Here is a 17,977-nt window from a genome sequence, read left to right as displayed (position 1 = left end):
AAGGTTTCCCAGCATATATGATGAAGCAAAATCAAAATTAAAGGTTACTTCTTTTCTCATGTAAAAATTTCTAGGAGCCATTGAAGTTCTTTACTCCCACTGATAACAATACATTTATGAAGACACAATCTATTTTTGGACCCTAGCATGACATTCAATATACTGTTTCCCAAATTTGGAAATCCTAAAGAGCCAGAAAGGCATTTATTAAAAATATTGATTCCCAAGTCCTACCTTAGATCTACTGAAACAGAACTTCTAGGGGAAAGAACACAGGAATCAGTATTTTGGTGTTCAGGTGATTCCTATGAGCATGCAAATTAAGTTTATATTCCCAACATGTATCAAACTGTCTTCTAGTGATCTAAAAGCTAAGAGCATTATCTAAAATGTAACTTACTGTGAAAGGCAACTAATGTACTTGGAAGAATTTTGTATAAGCATTTTATTACTTCAATTTATTACAATTACTTCAATCAGGCAGTAATTTAACACAAAATCCCAAAATAAAAATCTCCTTCTTGGTCTGATTTTACCTGGGAGCTGTGTTATCTATCTAGCTGAGTCATTCTTTTGATCAATACTAAAACCTTTCTACTTTATTATCATTTTAAGCCTTTCATTTTAAAAATGAAGGCAGAGAAATTCTCTCTTAAGGACTTACATTGCCATATGTGCGCTCCAACCGAGGGTGAAGGGTGGTTTTGTATTTTCAGTGCAATGAGATGACAGGGTCAGGTATCTTGGAATGATGACTTGCTGTCCAATCTTGTTGTTAAGTGAGAGAGTGATATTGAAGCTATATCGCTTCAAATGAAGAATGAGGATCCTGAAAACAGGAGATGATGGCATTACTAGTTTGTACATAATAAAGGTAGCTCTCTGATATGTGAGAAGAGGTCGCAGCAACTAACCATGTCAAATAGCTCTGATTTAAAGAACACATTTGACTAAACTAAAGATTTGGCCAAAGAACATTTACTGAATACCTGCCATGTGCTAGGCATTGTGCTAGGTACTAAGAATACGAATAAAAATAAAACACTGACATTGGGTGGATTTAGGTAACTTATAACGTTCCTAGTAAAACAAGATATACCAAAAGAATCCCACATCAGAAAAGAACACTAAATTTTTAAATGCTAATACTGATAATTGGGTTAAATTCTTAAGTTATTTACTTCAATGTTATATAGTTTTAAAAAAATAAGCATTATATAACCACTGATAATTTTAAAGTGTTAAAACAGCCCTATGTTTTATGGTAAACACTGATTTTCTTCAATATGATTTATGACAAGAATTATTCTTATTTCAGTAGTACTTTCTCTGAAAAAAAGCTAAGAGAAATAGAAAAATTTTCTCTACTTAAAAGTTCTACAAAATTTCACGGCACATCTGGTTTGTGGGTCTGAAAAGGCTTTTAGATCTGTAAAATCACCTCTTTTTAGTTACTATTGTGGCAACCTTTCACCTCTGATACAGAACATACTCTTTGTCTGTTGGACTAGATATACTTCACAGTGCACAAGAACACTTGAACTGGATTTCAGAACTCTAATGGGAATAAACCTCAATTCTAGGCAAAAATAATGTCTGATTTACAGAAAACTGTTTCGTTTCTTACCATATACATATAACTTCATCACAGAAGCCACAAACTCAAAAATCTACAAATTAAAGTTATCAACTGTATTTTTCTTTGAAAAAGTATGCTAGAAATCATAACCTTTAAAATCACAACTTGAAAAAATACAAGGATACAACTGATATGAAGAGGTTAAAAGTGGTAACAGATGTCAAATATTCTAAGTTTTCAAATAATCATACCAAAATAAAAGGTTATATGAAAGAAACAGGTGATATAGTTAAAATCACTGATTTAAAAAGATGAGGTGGACTAGAAATGAACAGATTTTATCAAGGTATCAGACCCTTCAAGAATAATAGACTGGCTTTAATAGTAAAATGAACAAAAACAAAGCAAGTCCAATATTAGGGTTTATGATGCAAAGGCTTCTATTTTATGTAAGTTTGGAATAAATTAACCTTTAATATATGTGACCTACCAGACAAAAACCAAGGAGGAAAATTCCCCTCCATATTTATTTTTTTTTCCACTTGAAAGACCAAATAGCTAGACAACTGGGAAGGGAACAGACATTCAGCTTGCCAGGTCAAACAAGCATTTTTAACTGTACACCAGTTTCCTTCGTTAATGACAGCTGGTAATAATCTTTTGCTTTAATATTTGTTCCCCCACCCTCCTGCTTCAAAACACTCACAAATAGCAAAGAACAAGTCTCTTAAAAGTAAGAAATATAGACTATGGTCAACATAATAGTGTTATGATTTAGCAAGTCATTTCTTTTTAAAAAAGTTCATTTTCTAGAAAGAAGCAGATTATAGATTATAAAAGAACTGGTCTCTAGGGGCTAGGTTCCAGAAACTACACACTTAAGTCTTAGAAAAACTAAAGCTAATAAAAGAAAGTAAAGCACTCTCCAGGCAAAGTGCCATATAAATACTTAATGTTAATAACAACTTTGTTTGTGGTTGAGATTTATTCTTGGAAAGAACTAAAAGCTGTCCTATAATTCACATAATTTTTTCTAACTACTTTGGTTTTACATTTGTTTATAGAAAATTAGTATCATTCCTAATTCAAAATTCTTATTACAGAAAACTTACCTTGTAAGATCCTCTGAATAAGTTGTAAGAAAACTTACAACTTATAAGATCCTCTGAATAAAGGCATACAAATTGCAGAAAATTACTCTTCCTATTTTATTTTCACGCACACATATATGTGTCTGTAGAGACTTTTACTAAAAGTTTGGGCAAGAGAGGGAGGGTCTACAGCACAACACAGGACAAAGAATTATAACTGAATGTTATACATTACTGAATTAAATAACTACTAGTGATTCCCTATCATTATTCCAGAGTCTCACGAGACAAGTCCTCTTGTTGCCATCACCTGGGACTCGGAAGTTCCTTCAACATTCCAATCCTCCTGTCTTCTGCATTCTAGCTTTCGATCCTCTACCATCTTCATACCTCAGCTCTGCTGATCTCCTTTACCAATCCATTCTGGTAAACCTCACTTATTCAGTAATATTTGTAAGTACTTTAAAGAAGAAAAATTAAAGAGCAATTAATTTTACCTGGGTAGCCTGTTAAATTTGTGTCTGACAAGAGCACACTTCCCACTACACTTCTCACAGGAATACTCAAGTTCTTCTGCCTATAAAAAGACAAGAGCAAAAAATAAAGAAACATGAAGTTGAATTAACATTATCCCATTAAATGCTACTAATCTTCTCTGGTCATACTATTTCAGTGGAATGACAACTCCGACCAGTTTAATTGTGTCTAGAGTCACAAACCTTACTAAATTAAGACCTAATCCTCAAATATAGTATTAATATCATGCCCTATTTCAGAATTCCTTTTTTTTTTCTTTTACAAAGGAAACATCTCAATTTATGACAGTAACTAGATTCTACAGTAGCAGATTCTCAACCTTTTCCCCATGAATACATATATAAGAACCACTGCCAAGAGTATATCTAGACTTAACATTTGGCCATAGCAGAGATAAGATCACCTGCAGGTTAGGCGGAGTTCCTGGTCTGTTAGGTGTAACTCTACCCCTTTCTTATAATGGAACTCAATCTTCAGGTAACAGCCCACTAAGAACAACTGCTCTAAAAGGACCAAAGTTTGGGGTAGATATCATTACCTAGAGAAAACTGAAACAAGAAATCCTTAAAAAATGGGGGTAAAGGTACACAAGAAAAGCTTCAAATTCTACGATAGTAATAGGAATAGTAAGGAATGATTAAAACAAAAAGAAAAGCAGAGTATTTATCTTTGGGTGGAGCTAAACGTTCATCATTTAAAGAACAGAAGTTTTTTTAACCTTAGGAAGACAATTCTGCCCATTTGCTACAACAAAACAAGAATCACTATTATAAATACAAAGGGTGATCCTGGCAAATTTTCATCAGTTATAAAGACTGCTACACAACAGGTCCAATTATGCCCCAGATCATCTGTAACAGTGTATGACAGACACAAATATTTCTTTACAGCTTTGGAAAAACATGACTCTTCTGTGTTGTTTCTAATAGGGTACATACAACCTAACGAAAGCAAACAGTATGTTTTATTCCTCAGATCTTGGTATACTCACTTATAGAGTCTCCGATTTTAATCCACAGTACCAAATTTTAGCATGTGTCACTTTCTATGCTTCAAATTAATAGTTGTTTACAAATAACTGCTTCTAAGGTTGTTTAAAACACTTGCTGTTGAGTCAAATGTATAATCTACTTAAGCAATCAATTTTCTTCTTCAATGAGTTAACAATTAGATTTATCAAGCTTTTAAAAATATCATTTATAAATATTTCTCATATTGCAAGTACTTTTGTCCAAACTCTGCCTTAAAGAAACAAACTTCAAGTATAATTATCTGTGATATATAAAATTTAGTTATGTAAAAATACCAAAAGATATTACTTACCCTAAAGAAAAGATCAAGAGAATCTTGAATTGAACGTGGAGGAAGTGGCTTTTTCCTTCGAGGAAGGTCGATGGAGAGGTCATTAAACTGTTCTCTTTTGGGAATAATCTCTCCACATCTGTAAGAATAAAAGACGACAAATGTAAGCATGCAGAAGCCTAACTGCAATACAAAATAAATACAAATATACTTCAGAAACACTGTTCCCACACAGAACTTGTCAAGTATGGACAGACTATGACTAAGCATAAGAAATGTACAACATTTAAGACATGCTTATTTTAACACTTATTAAATCAACACAGGTAAAACCTCACTTGCAAGTATTTAAATACTTTCTTGAAGTGTAAAAAGGCCCTGAGGTGCCAGGATCCTGGCATTTTTTTAAAAAAAGGCAAGAAGCTAGTTTGGTTAGAACAAAATGAGCATGGAGAAGAGTGGTAGGAGATGAAGCTAGAGTTAACTGGGAGAGAGGGACTGTTCAAAGGCAGATCATAGGAAGTTTTATAGATCATAGTAAGGATTCAGCTTTTATTTGAAGGGCTATAAGCAGAGCACTGACATGAACTAATTCCCATTTAAAATGGATCACTTTGACTAATGTGTTTAAAATAGACTACAGAGAGACAAAGACAGAAACACAGACCAGTTTAAAACGAACCGCAACAATCCAGGCAAGAGATGACAGTAGCTTAGTCCAAAGTAGTGGCAGTGGAGGTGGTAAAAGGGCTCAGATTCTGGATGTATTGTGAAGAGCTGAAAGGATTTGCTGACAATTAGATGTAAGGGTACAAGAGAAAAAAAAAGAGTTAAGAAATACACCACATTTCTGGAACTGTCATTACTGCGATAAGGAAGAGTGCAGAAGGAGGTTTTTTTGTTTTGTTTTTAAAAAAACATGTCTTTATTGATTTCAGAGAGAGGAAAGGAGAGGGAGAGAGATAGAAACATCAATGATGAGAGAATCACTGACTGGCTGCCTCCTGCACACCCCATAATGGGAATGGAACCGACAACCCAGGCATATGCCCTGACCAGGAATCAAACCACAATCTCCTGGATCACAGGTCGATGCTCAACCCCTGAGCTATGCTGGCCAGGCAGAAGGAGGTATTATGGGGATTATTAAGTACTTAATTTTAGATATTTTAAGTTCTTCAAATGAAGAATTCGTGATTCTTCATATCTGAGAATATATCAGTATATTGAGATGCCATGTAATAACTGAAAACCAATCAATTTAAACTATAATAGTTCTAAAAAATAGGTACATTTGGTAAACTGGCTAAACTAACTTACAGTCAGAAGGGACAGAAGGAGGCTAAATATGGAAAATTACAATATGAGGAATAAGGTGTATGGAGTCTTTCTTCAGCCAGAAACCACTTTGTGGTTAAAGAACTCTTAAAGAAAATTACTAATAAGGCAACTAAGGCAAGGCCTTCGAGGAGATAGTTGTACCACTGCAGCTGTGGCCCTATAGAACCTTTTTGTCTACAGACTTGCCAAACTCCTGGGGCACTGTTCAACTTGACTGCCTGGTGTGCCTACATCTTGTGAACCATGTTACTTCATGCACTGGTGCTCACACCTCAACTGCACACCTGACATTTGGGTGTTGCACAATTGGAGTGATTGAATGATGCTGTTTGCAGTGTAGCAGCCACCTTTTTGATATGGTCTTCTTTCTTCCTGTGGCCATTTCTATCAGAGGCAATGGAAATTTTCCTATCAAAAGAAATATGGTTACCCTGGCTGGTGTGGCTCAGTTGGTTGAATGTTGTCCCGTGCACTGAAAGGTCACTGGTTCAATTCCCGGTCAGGGCATATATGGGAGGCAACTGGTGGGTGGACGTTCTTCTCTCTTTCTCTCCCTTCCTCCCTCTAAAATCAATAAAAAAAGTATCCTCAGGTGAGGATAAAAAAAAAAGAAAGTGCACTGGAAGAAAGGGCAGGATGGCTGTCTATCATATTATTAATTGCTGATGGGCTCTCTAGCTTTTACAACATGAGCTGTATTAGTAAGACCTGGACGTTTTCTTTAAAAAAATAATTTATCCACTGGAGGCAAAAGGCTGAAGAAACCATCAAGGTAAGAAATGTCACAGACTAGTGATGCAAAACTACTGTCTTTATAGTGTCCACATTCCACATGGCTGTTTAAAATTCTAGTAAAAAATACTAGAATGTTCAAGCTGAAAGAGACCTCAGTGAACACTACCATTTTGAGCAACCTAAGAAAAACAGACAAATATGGAAGCCAGAGAATGGAGAACCAATATATAGGTGTTGAGTATTTCTAAAAAAAAAAATTCCAGAACAAGCGGAAGAAAAGCACTATTTAGAGAAGAGTTCCCCTGAACTGAAGAAAACCCCAAATCTTCAGATGAAAAAGCTCCATCGTGTTAAAAGCAAAATTAACATCAAGTGTCTATACTTAGATGTAAACTAGTGAAACTGTGAATTCCCAACAAATAAGAAAGATTGTCAGGAAGAAAAAGATTACTCAGAAAATCAGGTTTCTCCTAAGTGACAGAGAGTAACAAGATACAATGAAACAGTATACATAATATGTTGAGGTTAAGGCTTTATGTGACTGAATAATTCTGTGTTAAGTCATGTATGAAAGCCACAGAACTAATTCTCACTTATATAGACGCTGTAAAGAATTCCACAATCTTTGAAAAATTGTATTCAGAGATGTACTATCAATAACTGGAAGATTAATCAAAACAGAACCTCTTGATCTGATATACTGAGCATGGAAATTAAATATAGAAAAGAAATGTGAATAACTAATATAAGCACGGTTAAAAAGCATTGCAAAAGTTAGAAATAATTTAAATTTTGATCTATTTTGTAAAAATCCATTTTTAATTTTTTTTTTAAAAATATACCTTTATTGACTTCAGAGAGAGGAAAGGAGAGGGAGAGAGAGAGAGACAGAAATATCAATGATGAGAGTGTCACTGATCGAGCCCACAACCTGGGCATGTGCCCTGACTGGAGATCAAACCTTGATCACCTGGATCCTAGGTCGACACTCAACTGCTGAGCCGCGCCCAGCTGGGCAAAACCCGTTTTTAATCAAAACAGTTTGGTTCAACAAAATAAGCAACTAATAAGGAGTCTTTTCAAGGTAAAAAGAACAAGTATTCCCAAAGAACTCGATGTTCCACAGTGACTAACACACACACGTAGATCAAAATTAACTGCTACCACTAAGGCACATGACAAAGCATTAAGTACTCCTTAGTTCTCATCCCACCAGGTATTTTTACAGAACATAACACACAAAAAAGATGTTTACTTTTATGTTTTCCCATGACATAGAAAGGAAGGTAAGATAAGAATTAAAACCTTCAGAAGAGTTTCAATCACTTGCTGTAAAGAATTAAAAGGAGCCCGGCTGGGCGTGGCTCAGTGGTTGAGCGTCGACTTAGGATCCAGGCGACTGGGGTTCAATTCCCGGCCAGGGCACATGCCCGGGTTGCGGGCTCCATCCCCAGTGGGGGTGTGCAGGAGGCAGCCGATCAAGGACACTCTCATCATTGATGTTTCCATCTCTCTCTCCCTCTCCTTTCCGCTCTCTGAAATCAATAAAGATATATAAAAAAAAAAAAAAAAAAAAAAAAAAAAAATTAAAAGGAAAAAGAGGTTTCTTGGGGACTACTTACGCTTTACAGATAATGGAGTGCTGAACCTCAAACTCCAAATTAGTAATAACAGGGCAAGTGTATACTCTAGTGGCTGAAATATCTGGTAAATTTTCTTCTCCAGGAACAGATTCAGTCTTCCAAGTTTTATTTAATTTTTCCATATCCTCTTTCAGCTGGTCTAAGCACTGACTTAGAAATTCATGAGCATCCTAAGAAGGCATAACATCTTTAATCAGACCAAAATATATTTTGTCACAATAATAGCTATCAATATTGTGATTTATAAAACTAAGCACTTGGAAGTCAATAACATTATATTAAAAAGATCGCATTTACTCTAATGATTTACTTTACATATTTTGTGAATAAAAACAAATGATGAGTTTTATATTCTTTACTATCAGTGAGATTAGCATGAATAATTGAATCACTTCTTACTTTGTTTTTTTAAAAAATTAAAAAAAAAAGCCTTTGTAGCTAAAATAGTCCAAGTTCCTGTACTGACAGACCACATCTGTATTAAAATATGATAAATTACACAGAAGAGTCACATTGAACCTTACCAGAAACCCTCAGGTTTTTCAACCTGTGATGGACACAACATATGTATACAAATCTAACTTTAAAATAAAAAGCAGGTAACACATGAAGGTCATTTCAATTTCCCCTATCTCCAAAGTGGTTAAAAACAATTGGTACTTACATTCTGCATATAACCAGAGAATCTCTCTGCTGTAGCAGAAATGGCATTTTTAACCTTCTTGAGTAAATCCTTTTTAGTCTCTGAATTGCAGATATCTTTTTTAACAAGCAAGTGTGCAAAGCGTCTGGCAAAACAAAGAGACCAGTTTAGCATGTTTTACAAAACACTGAATTAGGTATGGTATTTTAAAGACTATTAACATGGCACATAAAATTTTAAGCGTCTAAAAAACTCCATTATTCTGCCCTAGCTGGTTTGGCTCAGTGGTTACTGAAGGGTCCCGGGTTCGATTCCAGCCAAGGGCACATACCTTGGTTGCAGGCTCAATCCCGGCCCCAGTGGGGTGCATTCGAGAGGCAATCAATTGATCTCTGTCTGTCTCTCTGTCTGTCTCTCCCCCCCTCCCCCCGCTTCCACTCTCTCTCTGAAAAGCAATGGGAAAAAATATCCTCCGGTGAGGATTTAAAAAAAACAAAGCAAAAACCAAAAAAACCCACTCCATTGTTCTATAATCAATAAGGTAAAAGGTTATTCAGTAAGTACATAACAATTACCTGATAAGTGCATTGTGTGGAATTTTCTTCCATGGAATACCTTGCTTAAGCAAGTCATTTGCAAATGACTGGAGTGAAAATAGGGATTGTAAAATAGCATTCATATAGCAGGTATTTCCCAAGTTGGAGAAGCTGAAAATGAAAGAAATAATACTTTTGAAGACAATGGTAGTTCCTGAAGTATGTTCATTAGAGCAGGGGTTCTCCAGTAGATCATGCATCAGAATCACCTAGAGAGCTTATTAAAATACGTCAGGGGCCCAAGTCCAGAGTTTCTGATTCTGGATAAAGAACGTGTAAGAATGCATTTCTAGCAGGATGCCAGTTTATGGTGATGCTGCTGATCTGCGGACCACACTATGAGAACCACTGAATTATAACATTATAACAACTTACTTTCATATCAAGGAAAATTATACACTTTCAAATGAACACTAAAAAGGACTAGGGACTTTACCCAAATTGCTATTTGTTCTTAGTAAAACCACTAAGTCATAGATACAGGGTAGGGCAAAAGTAGGTTTATAGTTGTGAGTACAGAAAAGTTTATCCTTGTGTTATTATTTATTAATCATTGTATTATTTTCCATATGAAATGTAAACCTACTTTTGTCCCACTCTGTGTAAGTTGTGTTTAGCTTTAATGGGTACTACCAAACACTTTTCCAAAGTACCTATTTTTAAAAGACTTTTATTCAGAAATATTCTCAAACCAGGAAAGCTGTACAAGAATATTCTTTATCCAGATTCACCAATTGGTAACCTTTTGCACTATATGCTCCATCATTTCATACCTATTTTTTTCCCCCTGAACCATTTGAAAGTTGCAGAAATCATACCACTTTAGCTCTAAATACTTCAGGGTGCATTTCCTAAGAACAAAAACGTTTTCTTACATAACCAGAGTACAGTTACCAGCATTATAAAATTTAATGCTAATAAAATATTCTTATCTAATATACTTGCTTTAATCCAGTTTTGTAACTTGACCCAGTAAGATTCTTTATAGCATTTCTTTCTCCCTAAGTACAAGATTCAGTCCAGGATAACATAGTGCATTTAGTTTTCATTTCTCTTTAGTATTCTTTAATCTGGAATAATTCTTCAGCTTTCTTTTTCATGACATTGACATTTGTGAAGAATATAGACCCCCATCCCTGGTATTTAATGAAATGTTCCTCATACTGGGTTTTCTATTTCTTCATGAAGAGATTTAGCCCAGGCTGGAAGAGCACATAGTAATGCATAGTGATACTGTGTCCTCCCAAGAACATCACATCCAGAGGCACATGGTATTTCTGTGCTGCTCACTGATGATGTCAACTTTGAACATCCTTGAGAACTTCCACTTCACACTATGAGAAAGTATCAGGGTATGGAATTATCCTACTGCCATAAACAATGAAAAAAAATGGACAAAATATTGGACAATGGGAAGTCCAGGACTGTAATCCTTAAGAGAAGGGAAACAAACAGTGTGAGCTGTACTATTATGCGGGATTTCAGCCTGGAGGCAATTTGTCAACTGCAGTCTAGGCAGAGGTACCCAAACAAAACTCAGAAATCTTACTAAGTTAAGATGTTAGAAAATGGGAGTGAGAGGATGAGATTGCTGAAATTTCTGGACTCAAGCGAAGGGAGCTGTGCAAAGGAAGAGCTCCAGATATCTGCACAGAAGTCTGCTTGAGCATTCAGCTGAATACCAACCTGTGCACGTTTAGGGTGAAACCTCATGACACCAAGCAGGAAGCACTTCAAAGAAAAGAATAATTACTCGGGAACTATAGCTAAATAATACTCAGAGCTCATGCAGGACCTAAAATTGTTTGAGTTCCCACTAGTCAGAGCAGAGAGACAAAGACCTAGATGAATTCATGGGGTATTAATAGAGACCCAAGAGGGGTCATGCTTTAGGGAAGGAACTAAATTAGCCTTGAAGTAAAGGTCATTCTAGATTTGACCCCAAAGAACTTAATCACAAGTCTTAAAACAATCAAACCCAATCGCAGACAAGGATATTAAAAGTCATTATAAATATGCTTCATGTGATCAAGGATGTGAAGGAAAACATAAACATAACGAGGAAAGAAATGGAAGACATTAAAAAGCCCCAAATTAAACATCTAGAGACGAAAAACAAAATATCTGAAATGGAAATTTTACTGTATGAGATTAATAGCATATTAAACACCAAAGAAGGAAATATCAGTGAACTTGAAAACTTAGCAACATATCAAAAATGAAGTATCTATATACTTTAATATGTAAAATTTATATATTTTCTATGATAATTTAAAATAAAATACATGTGTTTACTTTGTAAAATATTAAATATACAATTGTATTTTATATAATATATAATCTTTTATGTCCTTACACAGTCTACTTTATTAAGCATCAGGACTGCAACCCCTATTTTATTTTTAATATATCTTTACTGATTTTACCGAAAGGGGAGAGAGAGAGAGAAACATCAATGATGAGAGAGTCCTCAATGATAAGCTGCCTCCTGCACACCTCCGACTGGGAATCGAGCCCGCAACCCCACATGTACCCTGACCGGGAATCAAACCTCGACCTCCTGGATCCTAGGTGGATGCTCAACTGCTGAGCCACGCCCAGCTGGGCGGCAACCCCTATTTTAAAACTTTTAAAACACTGTTCTAGGGTTATCTCTAGTATACAGCACACAGTTGAGTTTTGCTTTATAAGCCAATTTGAAAATATTTTTATTAAATGAGTTAGCCCATTCACATTTCTTGATATTACTGATATTTCTGGATTCAACTGTCATTTTATGTTACACTTTTACTTACCTATCTGGTGTGTTTTAGAAATATTTCTTTTTGTTCTAAGAACTTATTTGTACTTTTTTGTTTTAGTGGTTATATCTGTATTTATACTTTATTATAGTGCCCTTAACCCTCATTTCTTAAGCCTAGCCTGTCCATTTTATATGGCATCCTTTGACTCACACCGACACAATATACTATTCTATGTTTTCACTATTGCCTCTCTCCTTCCATTTCATTTTAGTTAAAGTTATACTCCTTTGTCAGAAGATTTAATCCTTCTATATGTGTTCCCACTACTGTTTGAGTTTTAGCTCTCCAGCTGAATATATGGAATGCTCAGTATTTATCTTTTGTCAAGGTTTCCCTCATCATCTCTTGGTTATACTCTTTAGAGTCCTCAGGAAGAGCCTTCTTATATAGTATTCTGAGTTCTTCCACTTCAAAACTTATTTTCTTCAGCTTGCATACTTGAAAGCTTGGGTTGGCATAAAATCTATGTTCATTCTTTCTTTCACTAAGCTGCTTGAAAATGCTTTGAATGATGACTTTGAGAAGTTTGGTGTTTACTTTTCTTGCCCTCATCTTTAAAGTCTAATTGTTGTACTAAGACATTATCTTTTTTTTTTTTTTAAATATATCTTTAATTGATTTCAGAGAGGAAAGGAGAGGGAGAGAGAGAGAGACAGACAGAAACATCAATGATGAGAGAGTCATTGATAGAGCCCACAACCCAGGCATGTGCCTCGACCGGGAATCGAACCATGATCGCCTGGATCCTAGGTCGATGCTCAACCACTGAGCAACGCCAGGCCGGGGGCCCTAAGACATTATCTTGATCATTCAATTTTCTAGGTACCTGGAGAGCTTTTTCAATTCATAGACTCAGTAATTTTATTTCTGGAATTTTTCTTGGGTTATAGTTTTAAATACTAGTTCTATTTCATTGTTTTGATTTTTTTGTTCTTTTGTTAATACTCACCCAAGGATATCTTTTCCATTGATTTTGAGAGACAGTAGGAGGGTGGGAGGGAGGGCAGGGAAGGAGGGAAGAAGGGGAGAGAGATAGAAACATCGATGTGAGAAACCCATAGATTGGTTGCCTCCTGCATGTGCCCCAACCAGGGCCAGGGATATAACCTGCAACCCCATGCAGGTGCCCTTGACTGGGAATCGAACCCTTGACCCTTTGGTGCTCAGCTGACACTCCAACTACTAGGAAACACTGGCCAAGGCTGTTTAATGTAATTGGAACCTTCCTGGCCTGTCCAAAAACTTTCTCTCTGACCATTTATACTTCTTTATCTCATTTTTTCCTCCTTGGATATTTTTGTTTTCCTTCAAAGACCCTTATTAAATTTTCGTTTGAATTTATTTTCCCTTGGGGAACTTTAATTTAGACTTAATTTCTAACATGTTGTCTTTCTTCTTCTCTATGTTTTCTGAATTCAAGCAACTGTCATTTTCTTCCTGATTGTCCATTTTGATCCTTAGTTTGAATTCCTGATTCATGGTGCTTTTTTCATATCTTCAAATGCTTATGAGGATATATATTCGGTTTAGAGTGGAATATAACAGTTTTCTTACAGTTCATGTTGATTTGGGGGTAGGATTTTTATTGGCCTCAATTTTTTGATTTATGTTTTCTATTTTTTCCCTTACAATTCTGTATGGAAATGGCCTGTATTTTTTATGTTCTTATTCATTTTGTGGACAGAGTTCCTAATTCAAGCACATCCTCTTCTGTTAGTTGAGTGCAGTTTCTTTAACGGGTTGTGGTTGTGGTAGGAGAGGAGGGGTCGGGATGTCTTGTTTACTTTTTATTTCAGAATAATCCTTAATTTTCCTCTCATTTTTTTCTTTTGGTTCTAAGCCAAGTCTCTAGATTTGGCTGATTCTTTCCTCTACAAGTAATGCTTCTCTGAGACTGTTACTTCTGATACCACTTACTTTCAAGCCTCTTCCCTGTAATGAGTGCTGTGAACTACCAAGATCCAGACCTATATTCACTATTATAGTAGTTAGTATTTGAATTTCTCTTTCTTAGAGTAATGTTCTTTCTGTTCTTCATCTACGTCTTCTACTCTTACATATTCTTTTTCACGGAATCTCTTAAGCATCCCGTTCCGATCAGCACCCACAGGCTAAAAACAGTAGGAAAATGGGAATTTTTGGTCTGCTTCTCTACTTAGAAAGTAGATTACGCATCATTTTCAAGAAACTTGATGAAGGGATGAACAAGATTTAATGCCAATCCAAGCTTTCAAGTGCACAAGCTGGAGAAAATAAGTTTTGAAATGACAGGTGATGGTATTCTTTGTCTTCTAGTAATGCTGAAGGGTTATGTATGTGTTTCTTTGCATTCCTCATTCACTTTTTGTGTTTTGGAGGATTTGTGAGGACCACTGGAAATAAGTAGCCTCCAATACCCCCCTAGACCTGGCAGCTTTCTACTCTGTTTGTTTGTTTTTTAAGGAGTCCTCTATCCTTAATACTTAGCTTGAAATAGTGCACTGTAAGTCCTGGAAGAAAAGTCTAAAAAAAGGAAAGCTGTATTTCTAGAGATGAGTACAGGTACCATACAAAAATTAAAGAGGCTGAAGGGTAGACAGGGAACCTGGAGAGCCAAGGGTGAGTAACTCATGAGGACATCAAAAGACTCTGAAGGAGGTGAATGATAGAGACCAGAAGTAGACTATAAAATAAACAAAAGGAGGCAATAAAAGTGAGACAAATAAGATCAAGGTAGACAGAGACAAAATCTGGATGAAAAATGGTCACAAAATGGGATACATAAGACTAATGTAAGAATGCTATCTAGTAAGGAGACACCAAGATAATAATTTGAGGCAGACCAATCAGAATGAAGAACAAAGGAAATTAAGAATTAAACTGAAAACATTTTAGAAGACAGAGCAGAAAAGAAGAGACTCAAAGAAAAGAACAGGTAAGCAGAAAAGTGAAATGTTTTCACTGCAAATTTTATGTTGTTTTCTGCTAAGATGAAGCATATAAACTACTATAGAGAAGCCAAATTGGCAAACACCACTCATTCAAATAAAAATATAATCTGAAAGCTGGTAGAAAAACACAGTAATTTGAGTAAGATTAAAAACAAACAAGCTGGTAGAGCAATTTGATGTAATCAAAAATTTCAAGTGCCTTCCTTAATCTTAATAATTCCACTTCCAAGAATATACCCTATAGGAAAGTTCCAACAAATGTTAAAAACATCATGCATATAAGAATGTTCATTCTAGCTTGGATTATAATTGAAAAAAAGGGAAATCTAAATGCATATTAACATGGTTGAAAGTTACATATTAATAATGTGAGGATGCCCATGATTAATGTGGAATGAAAAAAAATGAGGGAAAAGAGAAGAAACATAGCACAGTGGTTAAGAATGCAAGTGGAGTCCAACGGCAAAGATTTTCTACTGATGTACTACTGACTATGCATCACCTTGAGCACGTTAATGAACTTCTCCAAGGCTTAGTTATTACTTTATCTATAAAAGGAGACTTTTAATACATCTAGCTTCACTGAGCTGTTGAGAGGATTTAAAGAAAAAATCCATTAAGAAACACAGCACACAGTATCCGGCACATAATAAACACGTTAGGTAAGACTGCTACTATTATCATTATTACACTATGCTCTTACTTTTGTGTTGAATAAAAATATATGAAAGGGCTGGGGAGGATATAAATAAAACTTAATGCTGAAGCATCTCAGTAACAGGATGAAGTGTATGGGATTGGAGATTACTCATTCTCTGCTTTATGATGAATAATACATATTCGAAGTTCAAAAATTGGACCAAACAGTGAACTTATTATGTATAAATATGATAAATATTTAATCAGTGAGCAAATATTTTATAACTATAATATGACTCCTTTCATCATTATTTTTCACCACAATCAAAACATACTTCAGCCTGGCCTGTGTGGTTCAGTGGTTAGAATGTTGGCCTATGCAGTGATGGGTCATGGTTTTGATTCCTGTCAAGGGCAGATACTTGGGCTGCAGGTTCAATCCCTAGCCCAGGTTGGGGTGCATGTGGGAGGCAAGTAATCAATGTGCCTCTATCACATCAATGTTTCTCTCTCTACCCCCCCTCCCTTCCACTCTCTCTAAAAATCAATGGAAAAATTACCCTCCCATGAGGATTAACAAAAAACCAACCAACCAACCAACCAACCAACCAACCAACCAACCAACCAACCAACCAACCAGCCAACCATACTTCAGTTGAATCACTTTACAAAAACAAAGCAAAATGAAGGAATTTACCTACCCCTGCAGTTGCTGCTGATGAGAGGAAAGGGGCATTCTTGGTTTGTTCCAGCCAGTATAATCTTGATTACACCTCAGTTTTTTAACAGAAAGAGGAACTGGCTGAGGAAGAAATCCTAAACTTCTTTTGGCAGAGGGAGTTTGGCTTGAAACATTAGTCCTATAAAGAATAAAAAATGAAGAAGCAAAAACAATTTTGAAAACTACTTTCCCCCCCAGCAGATTCAGAGAAATAAATGTCTAAGAAAAAAAATCTAAATTTGGGGAAATATCAGTAATAATGATCACCTGAGGAAAAATTCCATAAATCCACGCCTGTTGATAGAGCACTGAAGAAGCATTTAATACTGTACCTACTTAACCTACAATCAAAATAATCCAAGTTAACAGCTTGAGAAAAACTATAAATAAAGTTTTATTTTTAATTCACTTTTATCCAGGAAATGGATATCATACATTAGTTTACCTAGTCTTAAAAACATTTGGGCAGTTAACTTTTTCCACTGTTACAAAAAATGACACAACCAATACTCTTATCCAATCTCCCTGAGAACTTCCTCGTTTATATGCTGAAAAGTGAAGATGTTAGGAGTATATCTAATTTTCATTTTTAATTTTCCTAGATAGTGTGATTTTTTTCCAAAAAGGCTGTACCAATTTTTATTTCCACCAGCAGTGAACTTCCATTTCTTCACATGACCTCCATTACATTATTACCAATTCGATGAGTGACACATGATCTCACTATTTTATTTTCCTGATTACTACTGAAGTTGAACATGTTTTTATAATTGTTTACTCTTCTCTAAATTGCTTTTTGTGCACCCCTGGGTTTTACACTGGGTTCTTAAAGATTTGCAGTTATTTACATAGTCTATATTTTAATCCTTTGTTTAATAGATATCCTAAGTTTCAGGTTTTGAATAGTCAAGTTTATCATTTTTCTTTTACAGTTTCAGTTTTTTGTCTTGTTTAAGACTCATTCTGTAGCATAAGATTGCAGAAATGTTTTCCTATATTTTCCCTTAAAAGTTTTAAGATCTGTTTTCCCTCCTATTTCCCTCCTCTTTAATCTGCTTGGATGTTTATTTTTTTGTATGTCATGAAGTAGGAATATGATTTGCTTTCTTATAAGGAAAGACTGATTATCTCCAAACGACTTACTGTCTGGCTAGGCCATCTAATAGCCACAGTTTGGTTTTGTTACTTTAAAAAAAATTGTGAAATAAGTTACTTATACAAAAAAGTGCATAAAAATCAAATGTCTACCACTGTGGTGCGGGATGTCAATAGTGAGGGAAGTTGCATACATGTATGTGGGGTCAGGAGGTTTATTAGAACTCTGTACTTTCTGGTGAATTTTGCTGTTAACCTAAAACTGCTCTAAAAAATGAGGTCTACTAATTTTTTAAAAGGTGAATGTAGAGCTTAATAACT

General features: G+C 35.4%; 1 protein-coding gene across 2 annotated transcripts in view; it reads right to left on the bottom strand.

Annotated features, from left to right (window-relative positions):
• Window positions 1-17,977, bottom strand: part of USP37 (ubiquitin specific peptidase 37) — a 68,027-nt gene that overhangs the window by 27,769 nt on the left and 22,281 nt on the right. For both annotated transcript variants that reach the window (XM_016196800.2, XM_016196801.2), the window contains exons 10-16: window positions 16,542-16,700; window positions 9,447-9,578; window positions 8,893-9,016; window positions 8,208-8,398; window positions 4,531-4,648; window positions 3,168-3,247; window positions 665-829 (exon numbers count right to left, since the gene is read on the bottom strand). In XM_016196800.2, coding sequence (XP_016052286.2) covers window positions 665-829; window positions 3,168-3,247; window positions 4,531-4,648; window positions 8,208-8,398; window positions 8,893-9,016; window positions 9,447-9,578; window positions 16,542-16,700 — 969 coding nt within the window. The remainder of the gene's footprint in view (window positions 1-664; window positions 830-3,167; window positions 3,248-4,530; window positions 4,649-8,207; window positions 8,399-8,892; window positions 9,017-9,446; window positions 9,579-16,541; window positions 16,701-17,977) is intronic.

The sequence above is a fragment of the Miniopterus natalensis genome, chromosome 8 (assembly GCF_054644295.1).
Source record: "Miniopterus natalensis isolate mMinNat1 chromosome 8, mMinNat1.hap1, whole genome shotgun sequence".
Classification (NCBI taxonomy): Eukaryota; Metazoa; Chordata; class Mammalia; order Chiroptera; family Miniopteridae; genus Miniopterus; species Miniopterus natalensis.
This window is presented reverse-complemented; position numbering and strand designations above follow the sequence as displayed.